Source organism: Nyctereutes procyonoides, unplaced genomic scaffold (genome assembly GCF_905146905.1).
Source record: "Nyctereutes procyonoides isolate TBG_1078 unplaced genomic scaffold, NYPRO_anot_genome, whole genome shotgun sequence".
NCBI classification, from domain to species: domain Eukaryota; kingdom Metazoa; phylum Chordata; class Mammalia; order Carnivora; family Canidae; genus Nyctereutes; species Nyctereutes procyonoides.
In genome coordinates this window covers 40,404,062-40,425,081 of record NW_026575125.1, presented here as the reverse complement: position 1 = coordinate 40,425,081, position 21,020 = coordinate 40,404,062, and the positions used below count along the sequence as shown (strand labels likewise).

Genomic DNA, 21,020 nt, shown 5'->3' with positions numbered 1-21,020 from the left:
GCGACATCACTGAGAAGCCATGCAGAAAACAGACCTGCACTTGTGACCAGTGAGTGCACACACACAGGCTGGGGCGGGAGAAGGGGGTCAGCAGACCCGTGAGTCCTCCCTGGGCTGGTGCATTTAACAGGCACTCTGCTGCACCTGCTATGACTTCAGCACCACGAGGAAGGGTACCAAGAAGAGGAGGCGGTCACCAGGCTTTGCTGGTTTCTCACCTAGATGGGGATGCAAGTGTGATGGGGAGAATATGCCCGTGGCCTTGGGCAGTGTGACTGGCGGGGCCAGGGGAGGGGGGGTGGAGGGCAGGAGGCTATCAAGGAGGCAGGTTCTGTGTCCTGCACCAAGGACACCCTGCAGTCTAAAGGATGCAGGACTTCAGATGCACTTTGAAGAGTACATGGTAAATAGACCAAGAGCAGTTTACCTGGAGCCTTTTGAAACCCTGCCTGCCGAGCATAAGAGCAGCTCACCATGTTTGACAGATGTGCAGTGGGGGCAGCAGAGGAGCGAACTGCCCCCGCCCCCGGCTGCCGCTGGTTTTGCTGGTTAAATCCTTTGGAGGGTGAAGGGTTGTGCTGGCCCCGTGATGCTTCCCAAGCTCTCCCCAACGACCTGGTAGTTTCAAGAGGCTGCCACCCGGCTAACACCTACCTGCCTTGCCCAGTCTTGGCCGTTTCGCTGTAACTTCAGCTTAGCATGAGATGCCGAGCTGGGCCTCTTCCTGACCCAGCTGATGTTTTCCATCCTTGATGTGGGCCAAACCAGTCCAGAGGCAGCGTAAATCCCAACTCTACTTCCTACCAGCTGGACAACCTGGGGCAAATTTCATAGGTCCTCTTAGGTCCTCAGGTTTTCTCCGTCTGACATGAGTGTTCCCTGCCCTTCACAGGCAGAGAGGGGCAAGGATCAGGTGAGAGCTCATGTGGCCTGAAATACATGTTCAAGGAACGGTGCCTATCCTCTCCACGTCTCACCGCATCTACACAAGGGCTTCCCATCAGGGGTTCTTCTGTGGAGACAGGAAGGAAAACCTCATTATGCTTTGTCCCCTTCTGTCAGTTGCTGACAAGGACAAAGTAGTTCAGATATAAACCAAGTGGGTTTCAGGTGGTTTGTGTAGGGCAGGAGGCCCACTCAGAAGACCAGCCCAGAGAAGAGAGGGACCCAAAACCTATTTGCAAGTTGGCGATGACCTTACCCCTCCTTTCCTTGTGGGTCGGGAAGCCAACAACCCAGGCTGGCCTCCCTTCCTTCCCTTTTGTCACTAACCCCAAACTGTTGAGCATTGAAAATCGGAACTGCTTCCTGGGATTCAGAGCCATGGTTGGGGCACCGGTGCCCTTGCCTTAAATAGCACTGGACAGGTTACTTACATCCAGGATCCACACCAGGGGCTCAAGGCAGTCATGATTCACAAGCCCCAGTTCTCAGATGAGGAGTTGAGGTTGGGGTTGGCTCCAGCCCTAGAAGCTACCAGTCTCCCATTTGTTGTCATTCGTTGCACTTTGCAGAACCAAGAGCCGCTGAGAGAGGAAGACTCGGATTTCATCCTGACCGAGGGCGACCTCACCCTGACCTACGGGGGGGACAGCACAGTGACTGCAAATGGCTCCTCGGGCTCCCACACAGCCTCCACAAGCCTCGAGGGCAGTCGGAGAACAAAGAGCAGCTCCGAGGAGGTGCTGGACCGAGCCCTGGGAATGGGAGACCAGCCGGTGTCTAGCCGGGGCACACGCCTGGTGTTCCCCCTGGAGGACAACGCGTGACTCTCCCCCCAGGGCCTGCAGCGATGAGGCGGCCCACATGTGCAGTGAGGAGGCCGCAAGCCCCATGGTTGTTTGAGATGGGGCACTGACTGAGTGGAACTTGATGCTTCTATCTTCCTGAGGTCTGAAGCTATCTTAACATTTAAAATTTAACCCAAGATGCAGATGATGGGGCTTATATGTCTCTAACTCAAGACAAATGCAGACCTAATTCCTACTTTTTCACGTAGTAGTGTGCTGTTCAGAGTCAAACAAACAAATAGCATGCTTTAACGGTCTAACTCATTCACCTGCAGTATCTGAGCAAGGTGTGGCAGGCATGGGGAATCCTCCCAGGAGAGGCTTCCAATCGATACACAGCAGTGCCAGCCCAGCTGGCTGCAGGAATAGCAAGGTAGGGGAGAGCAGGCTGGAAGAACGATCAAGAAGGAGGCAGCTGAGATTGGACCTCCAAAGATCACGGGAAGCCGGTGGTCAATGGGACAGAACTCACGAAGATGCAATTTGAGCGGAGGCCCTAGCACAGAGGATGGTAGGACCACGATCTCATTTCAGGCTTCTGGACCCCTTTCGCCACCTGGGTTTCCAGGAGGCTGAAGATTGGAACTATATCCGTGAACATTTCAACATGGGGAAAGAATTAGCATTCCTTCTCTGGAAATCTCCAGAAAGAAGTAGCTACTGAAATGTTTAAAACCAAAGGCAAAAGCGTGTTATGCTGTTGGGCTTTTAAAATTAATCTGAGGACAGGAGAAACTGTTTAGAAACTAATGGCAAAAATCAGTCAATTCTTCAGGGCTACCACATGAGTGAGCTGCCTGGCAATCGATTCATAGGACCGAGATTTCTACTGTGGGTTTAGAAATAACACCAAGATTTGTGGGATGCTTCTATCGGGATGAGAGAGCAGCAAGGAGCCTAGGAGGCAATAGGCTAGTATCCAGATGGGGAAAAACACCACACTGCAAAAAATATTGACTGCAAAACACAAAATACAAGCTCTTGTTCTAAGGACCGAGTAGAATTCCAAACTTTGATACTAAATGCATGGGATTTCAGTGGCCATGTGAGGAATGAGAGGCAAGTCAATGGAAAATTAAGCGTTATTCAATCCCGTGGAAGGTTCCGCCTACTGTAAGATAAAGAATCCAGATGTCTTGACACTGAGTGCCATGTAGAGAAGGGTCATTTTCTTGGTATCTGGGGAGGCTCGCACCAGCTTAATGTGTGAGCATGGTTTGAAATTTAGGTTTTTAGTTTGGCTTCTTTGTGGGTGAACTGTACTACCTGCCCACACTTGGGGCCTCCCAGGTAAAATACTGAGGGAGCCCTTGGAAACCAAGTTTGGGATTCTCACTGTGTCTCTGCTTCAGTGCTAGTATATGTGACAACCCAATCTATAAAAAAAATTGCTTTCATAAAATGTGGGCATTTTTCTTATTGTGGCAGACAAAATTGTGGCCCAGTCGAGTGCATCCATAAATGAAACCAGCCATTTAATCTTCTTAACTCACATTTTTAATGGTTAATATTTAGATAAGACATTATTATACTTTGCTTTTTGAATTGATGATTTGTGCAAAATGGGCAAATATTAAGTTCAGCCATATGAAATTGCTGATATTTAACCATTTTTGAAAAAATAGAAATGGCAATTTCATATGGTTTGATATGATATAATTAAATGATTTGTATTCCCCTCTTTCCTTTCTATGTATCCTAAAGTCCATTTTTATTTTATCATGGGCATCCATGGGCTTTGTAAGCTTGAAAAGTGAGCTAAACAACATATCTCACCCTGTAGGGCTCAGAATTACCTAGGCTAGTCAGGGACTTGAGAAAATCTCTGATCCCAAGCCAGAGAAACAGCTTTTTTAGAGAGCCCCTGGCATGTCGTGGGGTCAGAGTGCAGAGAGCGACTCCCAGGCTTGGCAGAAGGCTGGAGATGTGCACATGTGCCTGTGCCCAGAACCCGCATAGGCTTTATTCAGTACAGTTACCTCAGTAATGACCAGTCATGCCTGTAAACTTGAAAGGTGAGGCGTGTGTGTGTGTGTGTGTGTGTGTGTGTGTGTGTGTGTGTGTGATTTGCAGAGATGGAGGGATAGGCTGGTCAGCTCTTTGGTTGGGTCTTTATAAAACCTTGTTTCTCTCTTGTGTTGCTTACTTATTTAATTTTGGAGGGAAAAAGCTAACAGGAAAACCCCGATAGGGTTCTTGAAAAAGAGCCAACCAGGTAGGACCCATCCTCTCCTCATTAAAGTCGAGGCTTTGTTGGCATTTTGGCTTTCCAAGAAGCTTTTGTCAAATTAATAAGAAATACCTTCGTGAGGGGGGTAAATAACCAGAGTTCTCCATCCTAGTCCTAAATCAATACATAGATTGTTGTGTTTTCACCAAAAGGTCTTGTAGTCTTGACTCCAAACGTTTTATTCGGACCTACTTTAAGTAAATGGAGATTTGCCAAGATCACAATTTTGCTAGTGTTGTAGTTATTTGGTTGGATTTTTTACTCAGTGGATAGGAGTAAGTCACTGACATATGATCCTAATTTTTGTTTCCAAGATATGAAGAATAATCCTGACCTTACCAGAGATGCTAGGAAATGAGTCCATTCATCAAAATATTTCCATCTCTAGAAGCTTTATACCTATGCTGAATGGGGAAAAGTAGGTGCCATGAAGCCCCCAAACCATCTAACTCAAGGCCAACTGTCTGCTGCCAATCTGGCATAAATCCGATTGAAACTGCTAAGTGCCTCAGATTTAACATCTTATAAACATATTTGTTCTGGGTTGGAGGGGTTGATGTTGGTTCAGCAGAGCTAGCTGTTCTAGAGGACAAGTCCTCAATCCTGGCTGTGCATTAGGATTGCCTGGCTGGTTTTTTAAAAATACCAGTGTAAGGGCCCAATGTTCAGAGCTTCACATTCAGTAGGTTTAGAGTAGGGCCTGGCTTCAAGTGCTTTATTGAGGATCTTCAGGGATTCTAGTGTGCAGCCAGGGTCAGGAGGCTTTTAGTCCACAACCTGGAGTGGACCCTATTTGGAACCTTGAAGAATAGCCTAGCAAATTAAGTTTCCTTTAATCATTAGTCCTGTGGAACAATCTGAGTGATGACCAATTAATATAGTTTGGACAGCTGTGAAAGAGTTTCATGCAAATAATCTTTGCAGAACTCCAGAACATACACCATAAAGGACAACTGAAAATGTCACACTTGAGCCACCTTAGTGCATAAAAGGGAGAGAAGGGTGACTTGAGTGGATGTGTTGGGTGGGTGAGTGGGGATTAAAAACCTGTCCTCTTGGCCGCTCTTTTATGGAAAGAAAGAGGCTTGGTCTTAACTGAGCAGCTATCAAGTGTGAAGGTTTTGGAGAAGCTTGTCGTTTTAACATAACCCAGGATGAAATGGAGTCCCCTTTGCGAGTCAAGTCAGCTTTCTTTCTCATCACACGTAGCTTGTCCCCAGGTCTGAATCCCTGCTGGACTCCTCAGGATGGGGGTGGGCCCATGTAACACCTGAGTGGAGGCCCCAGGTGAGTGGAAGCTTGTGACAACTTCCAGGTCACAAGGCAGCGGTGTTGGCAAACTTCCAGATAGGGCCGGCAGAGGGGAGGGACAGACTCCAGTCATTCCTCTTAATACTCTCTTTTGGGACTACAAGGAGACCTGAACCTTGTCTCTTCGAGAAGGAAATCTGCACTTTAGATGAGGCTGCAAGAATAGGAAGAAGGCATATGTGATTAAATGGACTCTGCCCATCCGAGGTACTCACTGGGGCAGCTGAACAAGCAACTTGATGCCCTGCAGCCAGGTCTCACACTGCAACAGCAAATGTTTCATCAGGCAAACAGCAAGGAACTTTCAGGCTGTGTTCTTGAGACCTGAAAATGTCCTCTGTGGTTTGGTGAACAAATTAAGTCTCTTTAGAAAATGTGAAAAAAGTTCTCTCAGCTGTCCATGAACATTTCAGTCTAGGGCAATTTCCTTCCAAAATAGAGGGCTGTTTCATGACACACACATGCCCCCCTGTCCAGTTATCTCTCTTTCTTTGCGGGGGAAGTCAATGTCACCGTGTCAGATACCTTAATACGAGCAGAACAATTTCTTTTATAAAAAAGATTTTATTTGGGAAAGAGAAAGCAAGAGACAGTACAGGCAGGGAGAAGGGAGAAGCAGGCTCCCCGCTGAGTAGGGAGCCCAAAGAGGGGCTCAATCCCAGGACCCTGGGACTCTGAGGCAGACACTTAACCAACTGAGTCACCCAGGTGTCCCTGAACAGAACAATTTCTAAATGTAGAAACACCAGTGATGCACTGGTGGTGAGGCCACTGAGCCACTCAACGGATGAGAGAATCATCGTCTTGAACACCTAGCTGGGTACCCATGGTGAGTTCTTTTTTCCCCTGGTGAGTTCTAAGAGGCATATCACAAAGCTGATTTTCCCATCTGTTGTAAGATGTAATCTGGAACAAGGGCTTCTGGAAAGTCAGCTTGCTGATTCAATAATAATGTGACTTCTTATTCCACTTCGGCAACAGGGAACTTGGCAGGTCTCATGCACACCTCTTGATGTTGATGCTGCAGATGAGTTAGTGTAGGAGTGAGCCTGTCACGTGCATTCAAGTGGTATCACTGAGTTCTGATCTCTTATGTTGGTCTTCAAGTGAAACTCTGGCCTACCAGTGTGAGATGCTGTACTCTGCTACAGGAAGCTGAAGGAAGTCTAATGGCCAAGAGTTAGCAACAACCCATCTGAATGCTGCTTTCGCTCTGGCACCTGAAGAGAATTTCCACCTTTCTTAGACCCTAATAAGGACAATATACAGAGAAATGCTCCAGAAAGCAATGCTAGTCACTAACAAGGAAAAGCAAGTAGGTTCTTTGACAATCTTTTCAAAACCAGACCTGGAAATAAACCCCTTTTCCCAGTTTCAACTTTTCTAAGTAGGGCTTTCTTTTTTCTTAACTAACAAACATGTCACCTAGCATGAGCAGAAATTGTAATGAACAAAACCAAAGTTTTTGATGTTAGTTTTATTTTTGTAAGCAGGGTAGAACCACGGCCCACATGGAACACGTAGGCAGCCAGTCGTCTGCCACATGAGCCTGGGAGAGGATGAGAAGGAAGGTCTTCCTGTCCTGCTGCATTTTGAAAAGCCCTGAGAGGCACATGGAGACCCAAGAGAGGCTGCCTTCTATTCAGGTGGCTGCCTTCTAAAAACGATTAGCAGAATTGCCAAAATGTTAGGGTCAGTGGAAAATTGCAGGGCCTGTGTATGTTGAGGAATTCAGAAAGAGGCTTGTAAACACCACAGAGCCCAGCACTTGCTGTCTGAAGCACTGAAAGAAGTGAAGACCCCCGTGCTACTGGGTGACGGTCCAACTGCCTGGACATTTGGGGTGCACTTCAGTTGCGATGATGCCAGTCATGGGCTTTGGGGAAGCAGAGGAATGACTTCCCGTTGTGTGGGTGTTAAGTCTGTGGATTTGGAATGTATCACTGAAATCACTCGTTCGAAGAGTGACTTCACAGTAGGACCACCTCCTCCTAGGTTGTCTTATCATTTTTTACATAAAACACACCTGGTCCTTCTTACTTAGGCAGTTTCACTGTGTCCGATAAAATGATTAAATGGGAAGGCCACCAAGATTCATTTAATAGCCGAAGAGCAGTTTTTAAAAATAGTATAGGATGAATTTAACGTGAGATGACATGACCTTCCGGGGAACTTTTTAAGAGCTTACACAATGTAATTGGGGAGAATTTTGTCTTCTATTTCCATTCATCAGTAGCAAACCAGTGGTCTTACAAAGATTAATGTTATAGTATGTTATAGAAATAAACATGAAATAAAAGTATGTTTAACTGTGAAAAAGTGAAGACTTGGAGTTATCAGTAACCTTTATGTGCACTAAGGAAAACTGCAGGTAGGCCCCCAAAGTGCTACCTTTCCCTAGCATTTTATTTACTGTTTGCCTTTGTGTATATGTTTTGATTGATATTGTAAAGCTAGCTACATGTTTTCCTGCCATTGACCTATATTTAACACATTTTTCTCAAAGCTTTTTTTTTTTTTTACAAAACTCAAAATAAAAAGATTAACTGGCTGAGCTAATCTTCTTTTGCATTTTAAACATATCCTCTGTTAGTAGAAGAATGCAATGTGATCCTTTTCTTGGTGTTTTCTTTCCCTCACTGGGAGGTTCTTTTCTGAGTGGAACCTATTTCTCTCTAGCTCCCTTAGGCCCGAGACTGACAAATTAAGGCTAGCTAGCCCCTCGGATCCGGCTCACCATCTATTTTTGTAAATAAAGTTTTATTGGACTACGCTAGGCTCCTTTATTTGCATAAGATCTGTGACTGCTTTCATGCAGAACTGAGTAGTTGTGACAGAAGCCAGCGACAATTTGTGCAGAAAGCCTGGACGATTTACTGTCTGGCTTTCTTACAGGAAAGGATTTTGCCAACCCCTGATTTAGTTGCTAGAAAAACTTAAGTTTTAAAATAACTCTAAAAATCACAGCAACTTGGAGAGAAAATGAACGAAAATATCAGAGAGGGTGACAGAACATGAGAGACTCCTAACTCTGGGAATGAACAAGGGGTGGTGGAAGGGGAGGAGGGTGGGGGGGATGGGGTGACAGGGTGACGGGCACTGAGGGGGACACTTGACGGGATGAGCACTGGGTGTTATATGTTGGCAAATTGAACTCCAATAAAAAAAAGTTAAAAAAAATCACAGCAACAGATTTCTGAGATTTTAATGTCCCTCAGGATTAAGAGAAACACTTCAGATCTGGTCTGTATTGTGACTTCTGGCATACAAGTCGTTAACAGGCTTTGAGTGTTGCTAAGATTCTTGAACTCCATAGTTTCCTTCAGAGTCTTCCTATTCCCTTGTATGTAGACTAGCTTTTCCCTGAACCATGCAACTGAACTTCATCATAAAAATCTGCATCCTACCAAAACAAAACAAATCTTGTCGTTAACATGGACTGTGGAGTCATCTAATAGTATAATTACAAAGACACCAGACAGAAAAACTCGATAGCAAAAATCTGTGTCAGCTCATTAGGGTTCTCCTACCCCAGGGAAAGAAATTCCTTTTTAAAAACTGGTTTAGGGGGCAGCCTGGGTGGCTCAGCAGTTTAGCACCGCCTTCAGTCCGGGCCCTGATCCTGGAGACCAGGGATCGAGTCCCACGTCGGGCTCCCCACATGGAGCCTGCTTCTCCCTCTGCCTGTGTCTCTGCCTCTCTGTGTCTCTCATGAAAAATAAATAAAATCTTTAAAAACTGGTTTAGGGGCAGGTGTAGGGGGAGGTCTTTGAAAAAGCCGAATGAGTCAGGTTTAAACCAATAGCACTCAGACCTTTTATTTAATATCAAGTAATTTAATCAAGATACAAAGGACTGCACTTGGCCCTTATTCACATTGATATTCTGTTCAGACACCTGCTGCTGATGGGGAATGGTACCAAACCACGTCTCTTCTTTGTTCTGAGAACACCTTGTTGAAATGGCTCCAGTAGAGGCAGGTTCAGGCTGGGAACTAAAGTTATGGCCATAATTACCTACATCGGACTGTCACTTCCTTACTGAAAACTTCATTTCAACCAACGTGTCGGTCATTATTTAACAGCTCGTGATATTGCTGCTCTGCAGAATTGCACAGCAGTCGGTACCCAGCCAAGTCCCAGTCTCTGACAGTGTGATAGACTGCCTCTGCAGCGTGGCTTCTCCAGTGCTGGGGCAACATGCTGAGTGCCCCGGTTCACGGTGGCTGACCTGGAAGGGAAAAAACAAAGGATGTTTTCAACTTCAGAACACAGCAACCCACAGACAGGAGGCCTGTTGAACTCTGACGCTATGAGGCCTCTTAACTATGAAGCCCATAATCTTCCCTTATTTAAGCTGTGTGATCCAGTGCTGGAAATCCATACCGTCAGTACCTGTCATTTCTGCTTGGGGAGGACAGGTCAGGAGAAAATGTGACCCAAGGGATATTTTGGTGAGGAAAAAAATTGGGCACCACTGCCAGGATGACCGCGCTTTCTGCAGCTCCTACTGTGGGGGCACCTGAGGAGGGGTACAGAATGTCCTGAGACTTGCTGGGGAGACTGGGGGAAGAGCTGGGATCGAAGCTGTACCCTTCAGGCACTGACCACGTAACCGTCCATCCTCCACGTGTGCACTGTTCACGTGGGCAAAATCAGTCATCCCAGCAACAATCAGCTATTGTGTAAAACGGAGGCTGTGTATAAGCAACAAGTCCAGCTTTCTACCTTTGGGGCATCTGAACTTTTTTCTTCTTTCATTAAAGCCCACTGCTTGTGCAGTGCAGAGTTTGGGAAAGAAGCATCTTCAAGATGATAAAGAGTGTGCACTAAAGATCCCCATTAAAGAGCCAATTTCATAAATGCCCTCAGGCCTTCCTACGAACCTTTAACATTGTTAGTACAGGTTATCTACATAAAAGAAGAGCCACCATGTCAAATTTCAGTATAGTTTAGTTTAATATAAATCAATTTCCAAAAGGACTAACTCTGGTTCCCGATAAGATGGAGTTAAGTGCATTTGTCCTTATTCCTTCCACAGAGTGTAACAAAAAACCCCAAACATGAGACATGAGACAAAGACTCTGAAGGGCCCAGACAAGAAACCAGACTGACTGCAGACCTTGGGGAATGAGGGGCAGCAGAGCTGTGAGTTCCCTTGGTTTTCTTCATGCTTCCCCCTAGATCTGGGAATAGACACTGGAGATGCCAGCACACCAGGAATGCAAATGGTCACAGACCAAAAAGCCCCAAGAAAAGCCTATTACCTCTACCCAAAGGACAGGGAAAGGGTCAGCCAAGAAGCCAGAAACCAAGCACCATACACAAAAACCCCCCCTCCTGTCCGGAGAGCCCTAGTGGGAAGCCAGGGCTTCTAGAGTACCACCCCCACCTGATAGTAACCAGGTGGTGTACCCCTTCCTCCCCCAGCAGTGTCAGTAGAGCCCTGCTAAAACAGAAGATCTAAATAAAATTCAGAGATTCAAATGTATCCCAAATATTCAGGATATGATTTAAAAATCACATGTCAAACCAAGAATCAGGGAAATTTCAACTTGAATAAGAAAAGTAAGTGACAGATGCCAACACTGAAAGAGCAAAGATTCTGAAATTATCCAAAAAAGGATTTTAAGCCACACATCAATATGCTTCAGTTAGCCATTAGGAAACACACTTGAAACAATTTAAAAATAGGGGTGCCTGGGTGGCTCAGTGGTTGAGTGTCTGCCTTTGGCTCAGGTCATGATCCTGGGGTCTTGGGATCAAGTCCCCACGGGGAGCCTGCTTCTCCCTCTGCCTATTTCTCTGCCTCTCTCTCTGTGTCTCTCATGAATAAATATATAACATCTTTTTTAAAAAAAAGAATTTAAAAATAGAAATTCTTGGCAAAGAAATATTAAAAAAAGAACCAAATAGGAGTTGCAGAACTGTAAAGTACAATAACCAAAATTTTAAATGCTCACTGGATGGATAGGCTCCATAGCAGAATAGAGATGACAGAGTAAAGAATTAGTGAATCGGAACAGAGCTATAGAACTTATCTACTGTGAACAGAAAATAGAGTGAAAAAGGATGAACATAGCCTCAGGGACTTGTGGTACTACAAAAAGTGACCTATTCATTTCATCAGGGTTCCAGAAAGAGGAGGAAAAGAGACTGAAGCTAAAAAAGTACTTGAATAAATATGTCTGAAAATTTTCCCAAATTTGGCAAGAGACATAAACCTACAGATTCAAGGAGTTGAGTGAACTCCAACCAAAAACATAAAGAAATCTACACCATGATACAGTGTCCTCAAACTTCAGGGAAGACAAAGAAAAAATCTTGAAATCAGCTAGAGAGAATGGATGCATTGCTTACAGAAACAATGATCTGAATGTCAGTGTATTTCATATCTGAAAACATGGAGGCCAGAGGAAGTGGCACAATGCTTTCCAAGTGCTGAAAAAAAATAATTGTCAATGCAGAGTTGTATATTCCATGATACTATCCTTCAGAAATGAAGGTGAAATAAAGACATTCTCAGGTGACAGAAAACTAAGAGAATGTGTTGCCAATAGATCTGCTGTAAAAGAACTACTAAAGGAAGTTCTTCCAACAGAAAGGAAATGGTAAAGGAAGGAAATGAAGCATCACAAATAAAGAACAGAGCAAATATAACAGACTATTCTCTTGAATTAAAAAAAAGTTTGATAGTTGAGGCAAAAATTATTAACGCTATATGATAGAGTTCTCAATATATATAGAAAAGAATACAAGAGGATTATAAAGGGGACAGGATAAAGGAAGCTAAATGGACATGAAGTTTGTATACTTCCACTTGAGGCAGTGAAATGTCGAGACCAGTAGATTGTGATTAGTTGCATATGTATAATCTAAAGAAAGCACTAAAATAAGCATACAAAGAAAAATACTCTGAAACACTGCAGATAAAATGAAGTCCTTAAAAATATTCATGTAACTAACAGGAAAACTAAAAGGGGAATGGGAACAATAAATAGAACAAACAGAAATCAAGTTTTAAAAATGGCAAATATGGGATGCCTGGGTGGCTCAGCGGTTAAGCGTCTGCCTTCAACCCAGGGTGTGATCCTGGAGACCGGGGATCGAGTCCTGCATCAGGCCCCCTGCATGGAGCCTGCTTCTCTTTCTGCCTCTGTCTGTGTTTCTGCCTCTCTCTGTGTATCTCATGAATAAATTTTTAAAATCCTAAAAATAAGTTAAATAAATAAAAATGGCAAATATAAGCCCTATAATATCAATAATTACATTAAATATAAATGGTCTAAATTCACAAATATACAAAAAGAGACCAGCAGGATGGCTTTAAAACATGACCCAACAATATGCTGTCTACAAGAAATTCACTTTGAATACGATCTAGGTGGGTTGAAAGCGAAAGGATGAAAAGAATATACCATATAAACATTAATTGAAAGGGGAGTTGCTGGTGTGAGCCCTGGACACTTGCCTGGAGAGGTCTAGTGGACTGCTGCCATATGTTAAGTGAGGTCACCAACCAGCTTAGAGGTTTTCAGCTCAAACTGTGTATGGCTATAAGCTCAGACAGTTGCAGATCACTAAGTGTCCTTATGTTACAGTGATGCTAAAAGTGGCAGATCATTCAGGCCATGTAAAGAATAAGTCCTTTGAAATGACAACTCCACAATTTCAGAATTTCTACAAGCGGTTTGAGGAAATTGCTGCAATTATCGAAACTGTGTAAAAACTGTTTACTTTGATAAATTGCTATCATCATTCTAAAATCATGGGCTTCACTTTCTGCAACAAAACCGCATAAGGGGGCAGCCTGGGTGGCTCAGCAGTTTAGTGCCACCTTCAGCGCAGGGCCTGATCCTGGAGACCCGGGATCGAGTCCCACGTCGGGCTCCCTGCATGGAGCCTGCTTCTCCCTCTGCCTCTCTCTCTCTCTCTCTCTCTCTCTCTCTCTCTCTCTCTCTCTCATGAATAAATAAAATCTTTTTTTAAAAAAACTACATAAGGACCAAAGGATATATATTGAATGAAAATTGCATTTTGGTCTTTCAATTTTTTATTTTATTTTTTAAAGATTTTATTTATTTATTTATTCATGAGAGACATAGAAAGAGAGTGAGAGAGAGGCAGAGACCCAGGCAGAGGGAGAAGCAGGCTCCATGCAAGGAGCTCGATGTGGGACTCAATCCCAGAACCCAGGATCATGCTCTGAGCCACCCAGGCATTCCTCCATTTTTTACATAATAGTCAGAAAAACAGGAATTAGGGGTGATCAATGCACAAATTTCTGAATGTACTAAGAGCCATTGAATCAAACACTTTAAATGATAAACTCTGTGGTATGTGAATTACATCTCAATTTAAAAATAAAAAAAAAGGTGCCTAGGTGGCTCAGTTGGTTGAGTGTCTGACTCTTGATTTTGGCTCAGGTCATGATCTCAGGGTTGTAAGATCAAGCACTGCATCAGGCTCTGTGCTGGGCATGGAGCCTGCTTAAGATTCTTGAACTCCCTCTCTTTCTGCCCACCTCCCCACCCCTCATGCTCTCTCTCTCTAAAAAAAAAATCGGTAAAAAGAAGAGTGGTTATATTAATATCAGATAAACTTTGGAGCAAAGAAAATTACCTGAGACAACAAAGGACAGTACATAATGATAAAAGTTTCAGCCCACCAACAAGACATAGCAATCTAAAATGTGGACGTATGCAGCAAACAACAGAACTTCACATTTTTGAAGCAAACCTGAAAGAACAGAAAGGAGAAGTAGACCTGCTCACATTTATACTTGGAAAACTTCAATACCTCTCTCAACAATTGACAGAATTACCAGTCAGAAAATCAACAATGATATAAGGAACTAAATAATACCATCAAGCAAACAAGACTGAATTGACATTTGTACAACACTCTACCTAATAACAAGAGAAGCACATTCTTTTTTAAAAAAAAAAAGATTGTATTTTTTTATTGAGAGAGACAGAGAAAGAGCATGAGCAGGGGAGGGGAAGAGGGAGAGGAAGATGCTGGCTCCCCACTGAGCAGGGAGCCCATCATAGGGCCCAATCCTAGGACCCTGAGATCATGACCTGAGCCAAAGGCAGACACTTAACTGAGCCACTCAGGCACCCCTGAAACACATTCTTTTTTTTTAGTGTTATGTTTATAGTTTTTTTAATAATAAATTTATTTTTTATTGGTGTTCAATTTGCCAACATACAGAATAACACCCAGTGCTCATCCTGTCAAGTGCCCCCCCCCAGTGCCCGCCAACCAGTCACCCCCACCCCCTGCCCTCCTCCCCTTCCACCACCCCTAGTTAGTTTCCCAGAGTTAGGAGTCTTCCATGTTCTGTCTCCCTTTCTGATATTTCCTACCCATTTCTTCTCCCTTCCCCTCTATTCCCTTTCACTATTATTTATATTCCCCAAATGAATGAGACCATATAATGTTTGTCCTTCTCCAATTAACTTATTTCACTCAGCATAATACCCTCCAGTTCCATCCACTTCGAAGCAAATGGTGGGTATTTGTCATTTCTAATGGCTGAGTAATATTCCATTGAAACACATTCTTTTTAAGCACGCATGGAATATTCACAACATAGGCCAGATCCTGGTTCATAAAACAAACCTGAATAGATTTAAAAGAATTAAAATAACACAGAATGTGTTCACTAATGATGGAATCAAACTAAGAATCTATATCAGAAAGATATCAGGAAATTCTCCAGATCCTTGAAAATGAGAATTCTAAATAATCCATGGAATATTAAACAACAATATGTCGAATTAAAATGAATATGCAACATATCAAAATTTGTGAGACACAACCAAATCAGTGCTGAGAGTGAAATTTATAGTATGAGATGTTTACACTGCAAATGATGTAAGGTCTCACATCAATAATCTAAAAACCCACCTCCAGAAACTAGAAGATAAAAGTAAACACAAATCAAGCAGAGGGAAACAAAAACAGAAATCAGTAAAATTGAAAACAGAAAAACAACAGAGAAAAATCATTGAAACAAAAACCTGGTTCTAAAAAAAGATTAAGAATTGGATAAACCTCTACCAAGGCTAAAAATAAAGAGAAGACAAATTACTAATATCAGCAATGAAATAGGATCCCACTACAGAATTCACAGACATTAAAAGGATAAAAAAACACTAAGAATAATTCTACATACATAAATTTGACAACTCAGGTGAAATGGACCAATTCCTCAAAAAGCACAAACTACCATAATTCATCCAATATGAAGTAGATAATTTGACATTATATCTATTTAAAAATTGAAGTAATCATTAAAAGACTCCCAAAAACTAAATCTCCAGGCCCATATACTTTCAATGGAGAATTCTACCAAATATTAAAAGTAGAATTACCACTAATTCTACATAATCTCTTCCACAAAATTACGAGGCCAGTATTACCTGATACCAAAACTAGACAAATGCCCAAAAAACCCCAGTATCTCTCATGAACTTAGATGCAAAAATCCTCAACAAAGTATCAGTAAATCATATTCAACAATATGTGGAAAAATTTATATATCACGACTAAGTGGGGTTTATTCCAGGATGAAAACTGGCTTAGTTTCAATAATCATGTTAACAAGCTAAGGAAGAAAAATCACATAATCCTATCAACTGATGCAGAAAAGGCATTTCCATCCATTAAAGATACTTAACATCTGGTTCATGATAAAAATTCTCAGCAAACTAGGAATAGAGGGAAACTGCCTCAACTTGATTTTTAAAAATTCTACATAAACCTACATATAACCTCATTCCTTATGGTAAAAGACTGAATGACTTCCCCCCTAAGATCAGAAACAAGGCAAAAGATGTCTGCACTTGCCATTCTTATTCAGCATAATACTAGAAGTCCTAGCCAATGAAATAAGGTAAGAAAAGGAAATAAAAGCCATAGTGACTAGAAAGGAAAAAATAAAACTGTCCCTGTTTGCAAATGATATGCTTATATACATAGAAAATCCCAAGGAATACACACACACACACACACACACACACACACAACTAACAAATCAATTCAGTAAGTTTGCAGGATACAAGATCAATATTAAATATCTACTTGATTTATATATACCAGAAATGAACATTTTAAAACCAAATCTTAAAACTCATACTACTTACAATCACTGAAAATAAATGAAAGATTTAGATATAAATATAATAAAACAAGTAAATGACTTGTAGGCTAAACTACAAAATACCAGTAAAAGAAATTAAACAAGATCTGAATAAAAAGAGACACTTAACCATGTTCATGTATTGGAGGACTCAACAGTAAAGATGTCAAATTCCCCCTAAATTGACCTATATAGAGATTTTAGAAAATTCCTATCAAATTCCATCAATGCTTTTTGTAGATATAGACAACATTATTCTAAAATTTACATGGTAAGGCAAAGAAACTAGAATACCTAAAAACCTTTCTGTAAAAGAATAAAGTAGGAATAATCATTCTATTCAGTGTTAAGATAGATATAACCACATTAATCAGAATAGTGTGGTATTGGTGGAAGGACAGACTCATAGATCAGTGGAGGAGTAAAAGCCCAGAAACAGACCTACATATGTGTATGGCTAACTGATTTTTGACAAAAAATAAAAAAGCAATTTATCGGAGGAATGATCATCTTTTCAGTAAATGGTGCTGAAACAGACCATCCACAGGCAAAAACTAACCCTTTACCTAAACCTCACACTTTAAACAAAACCTAACACAAAATGAACCATAGAATTAAATGTAGATATAGATAAGCTTATCCTAAAATGTATAAGGAAAGACAAAAATATAAAATATTTATCAGAAAGCACAGGAGAAGATCATCAGGACCCTAGGGCTGGGCAAAGAGTTCTTAGACACCGCAGCAAATGCACAATCCACAAGAGAAAAATTGTTAAGTTGGACTTCATCAAAATTTACAAACTTCTGGCTTGCAAAGGATCTTGTTAATATGATATAAACACAAAATAAGATACAGACTGGGAGAAAATACTTGCAACCACATATTTACCAAAGGGCTTTTATCTAGAATATGTAAATAACTCAAAATGCAAGAGCAAAACACAAACAATCCAATTAGGAAATGGGCAAAACACCTCAACCAACATTTCACCAGAGGAGATCTGGACAGCAAGTAAGCACACAAAAGATGTTCAATGTCACTAGCCACTGGGATAGTGCAAATTAAAAACCACAAGGACAATAACCACTACATATCTAACAGAACAGCTAAAGTACAACACAGTAACAATGCCAAATCCTGGTGAGGCTGCACAGAAATCTGATCTCTCATACACTGCTGGTGGGAATGTCAAATGGTATAGCCACTCTGACAAAGTCTGGTAGTTTATTATAAAAAGCAAACATACATTTACCATATGATCTAACAATTGCACTCCTGAGCACTCATCTCAGAGAAAGGAAATGTAATGTCCACACAAAAACCTATACACCAATATTTCATAGCAGCTTTATTTATAATACTTAAAAACTGGAAACAATCCAAATGTCCTTCAGTGGGTTAATGGTTAAACAAACTGTGGTACATCCATACTGTGGAATACTACTCAGCAATGAAAACGGAAGAACTATTGATACACATGACAACCTGGTGCCCCTCCAGTGAATTCTGCTGAGAATAAACAATCTCAAAAGATCACATATTGCATGATTCCATCTATATAGCAATTTTGAAATTACATCTAGAGATGAACAGATTAATGTTTGCCATGGAAAGGTGGGATGGGGTGGGGTATATGGTTATAAAGGGGTAGCCCAAGAGATTTTCTTTATGCTGATGGAACAGTTCTGTGTGTTGATTGTGGTAATATTCACACATATCTACATGAGATCAAAGTACACAGGTCCATGTACTCACATACACACAAAAGGAGTATGTGTAAAAACAGAGGCCTATAGATTGTACTAATGTCAACTTCCTGGTGTTGATAGTGACCTACGGGAAAGATGTGACCCCTGGGAAAAGCTGGGTGAAGGATACGCTGGACCTCCCTGTACTGTTTTTGCAACTTCCTAGGAGTCTACAATTATTTCAAAATAAAAAATTTCCCTCTGCCAACTGTTTCTTTGTGCAGTGTGTCTACCTCTCCATTTGAGTTGTCTTAAAGACCCAGAAACAATGTAGCAGTAATTCACCAAGTGCTAAATGTTGCCTGGTCAGATCACCTGTCCTAACAAATATCCTGTTTATGGACACAGTACCAGCCCCACCTCTGGACCCAAAAGCACTCTTTAAATCCTTTTATTAAAAATCTTTTTAAAAATTTATTTTATCTACCTGTAAGTTGCTTTTCACTCAAGTTCAAATTTTTTATCAAATCGCTGGCAGTACAAGGTGGGAGGAGAGGAGCTCTGAAAGCTCTGTGACTGCCTCTCTGGAGTCTTTGAAGAGCCATTCTGAAGCCCAGCTAATCCAGGCTGGGCAGTCCTCGGTGTACCAAAAGCAACTTTATAAGGCCCTTTCCTTCTTCACACTGCAAATGGGTTCCTGTCCTCCTATACTTCCTGAAGGTTACCGAACCGGGGGCAGGGGTACTTGCATACCTTCCAGTCCTGATGTCTACCTCCATGGAGCCCATAGCCCCCAAGTAGGACCTTAAAAACCTATCAGTTAATTTCCTAACATTTTCCCATTATTTTGGGTTGTGGGTTTTTGGGTTGGTTTTTGTTTGTTCGTTTCTGTTTTTGTTTCTTTGAGAGCGAGCACTCGAGTAGGGGTGGGTGGGAGAGGGAGAGAGAAAGAATTTTTTTTAATTTTTATTTATTTATGATAGTCACACAGGGAGAGAGAGAGAGAGAGAGAGAGAGAGGCAGAGACACAGGCAGAGGGAGAAGCAGGCTCCATGCACCGGGAGCCCGATGTGGGATTCGATCCTGGGTCTCCAGGATCGCGTCCTGGGCCAAAAGCAGGTGCCAAACCGCTGCGCCACCCAGGGATCCCAGAGAGAAAGAATCTTAAGCAGACTCCCCACTGAGTGCAAAGCCTGAAATGGCTCAATCTCACAACCCTGAGATCATGACCTGAGCTAGAAATGAAGAGCTGGACACTCAACCAACTAAACCTTGTGTTTAAAACATAAACATATCCAGGACGCCTGGGTGGCTCAGTGGTTGAGTATCTGCCTTTGGCTCAAGGCATGATCCCAGGTCCGGGGATCAAGTCCCACAGCAGGCTCCCTCCAAGGAGCTGGCTTTTCCCTCTGCCTATGTCTCTGCCTCTCTGTGTGTGTCTCCCATGAATAAGTAAACAAAATCTTTAAAAAATAATTAAAAATATAAAACATCAGCATATCCATGAGTTCTTAATGTGATGGTTCCCTCAATTCTTAAGCACCAGTGTCTTAGATACAGGATTAAAATTTTAATTCACTCCAGATTTCACTCTTTGTAATACTTTGGGGCCCTATTCATTTGAAGCTATGAAATATTCAATTTTGTGTGCAAATTTAAAAACCAAACGCTCAGTTTATCAGCAAGCTTCAGTGACCAAGTACCTAGCACTGCCCTTTTTTTTCCCTCAGGTGCTGGATGTTTGACAATTAAGAATTAAATTTGAAGCTACTAACACATCTTGGTTAAAACGATTCCCATTTACCCAGAATCTGGAGAAAATAAAAATGTTTGCTACTGCCTGCAGCACCTGAAATGAGTGTAGAGCCTTCTGGATATTCTGAAGACAAATTTATTTAAAGACCTATCCTGGGCTCTCTATTCTGTTCTATTGATTTAGGTGTCTCCAGTGCCATACTGCTTTGATTACTATAGCTTTATCATATACTCTATACTCTTCTTTTTCAAGACTGCTTTGGCTATTCAGGGTCCTTTCAGGTTCCATACAGATTTTAGGATCATTTGTTCTAGTTCTGTGAAAAATGCTATTTGTCAAAGAAGACATAAAGACAACCAACCAACACCTGAAAAGATGCTCAAGGGGTGTCTGGGGGGTGCAGTTGGTTAAGCGTCCAACTCTTGGTTTAGGCTCAGATCATGATCTCAGGGTTCTGAGATCAAGCCCCACATCTGGCTCTGCACTCAGTGCAGTCTGCTTAAGATTCTCTCTCTCTCTCTCCTTCTTTTTTTTCATTCTCTCTCTCCTTCTGCCCCTCCTCCATGAGTGCTCTTTCTCTCTCTCTCTAAAATAAATCAATCTTTTCTTAAAAAAAAAGAAAGAAAAGATGCTCGACATCACCAACCATCAGAAAAATGCAAATCAAAGCCATAATAAGATACTGCTTCACACCTGTCAGAATGGCTAGTATCAAAAGACAAATATTACGTGTTGACAAGGATGTAAAGCAAAGGGAACCCTCGTGCACTGCTGGTGAGAATGCAAACTGGTGCAGCCAAAATGGAAAACAGCATACAGATTCCTGAAAAAATTGAGAACTACCATACGATCTGGCAATTCCATGTCTGGGTATTTATCAAAAGAAAATAAAAATACTAACTCAAAAAGATATATGCATCTTCATGTTCATTGCCCATTATTTATAAGAGCCAAGACATGGAAGCAACTGAAACGTCCACAAACAGATGAATAAAGATGTGTGTGTGAATAAAGAAGATATATATATGTATATATACATACACAAACATACATACACACAATGGAATATTAGTAAGTCGGAAGAAAGAATAAAA

The 21,020-nt window shown here is 41.9% G+C and overlaps 2 protein-coding genes and 1 pseudogene across 6 annotated transcripts in view; 2 read left to right on the top strand and 1 right to left on the bottom strand.

Annotated features, from left to right (window-relative positions):
• SLC9A7 (solute carrier family 9 member A7) overlaps positions 1–19,954 on the top strand; it is a 157,808-nt gene extending 137,854 nt beyond the window's left edge. For 2 of the 5 annotated variants that reach the window (XM_055337724.1, XM_055337723.1), the window contains one exon: positions 1,515–7,655. In XM_055337724.1, coding sequence (XP_055193699.1) covers positions 1,515–1,769 — 255 coding nt within the window. In that variant the 3' untranslated portion in view covers positions 1,770–7,655. Of the gene's footprint in view, positions 1–1,514; positions 7,656–10,371; positions 11,092–19,900 lie in introns of those variants that run through there. The other 3 variants (XM_055337727.1, XM_055337726.1, XM_055337725.1) reach the window with 3 other exon arrangements.
• The window catches only part of CHST7 (carbohydrate sulfotransferase 7), a 29,282-nt gene continuing 17,385 nt past the window's right edge, over positions 9,124–21,020 (bottom strand). The window contains exon 2 of the mRNA XM_055337728.1: positions 9,124–9,561. The gene's annotated coding sequence lies outside the window, so the exon portion shown is untranslated. The remainder of the gene's footprint in view (positions 9,562–21,020) is intronic.
• On the top strand, positions 11,172–13,056 carry LOC129517721 (COMM domain-containing protein 6-like; annotated as a pseudogene).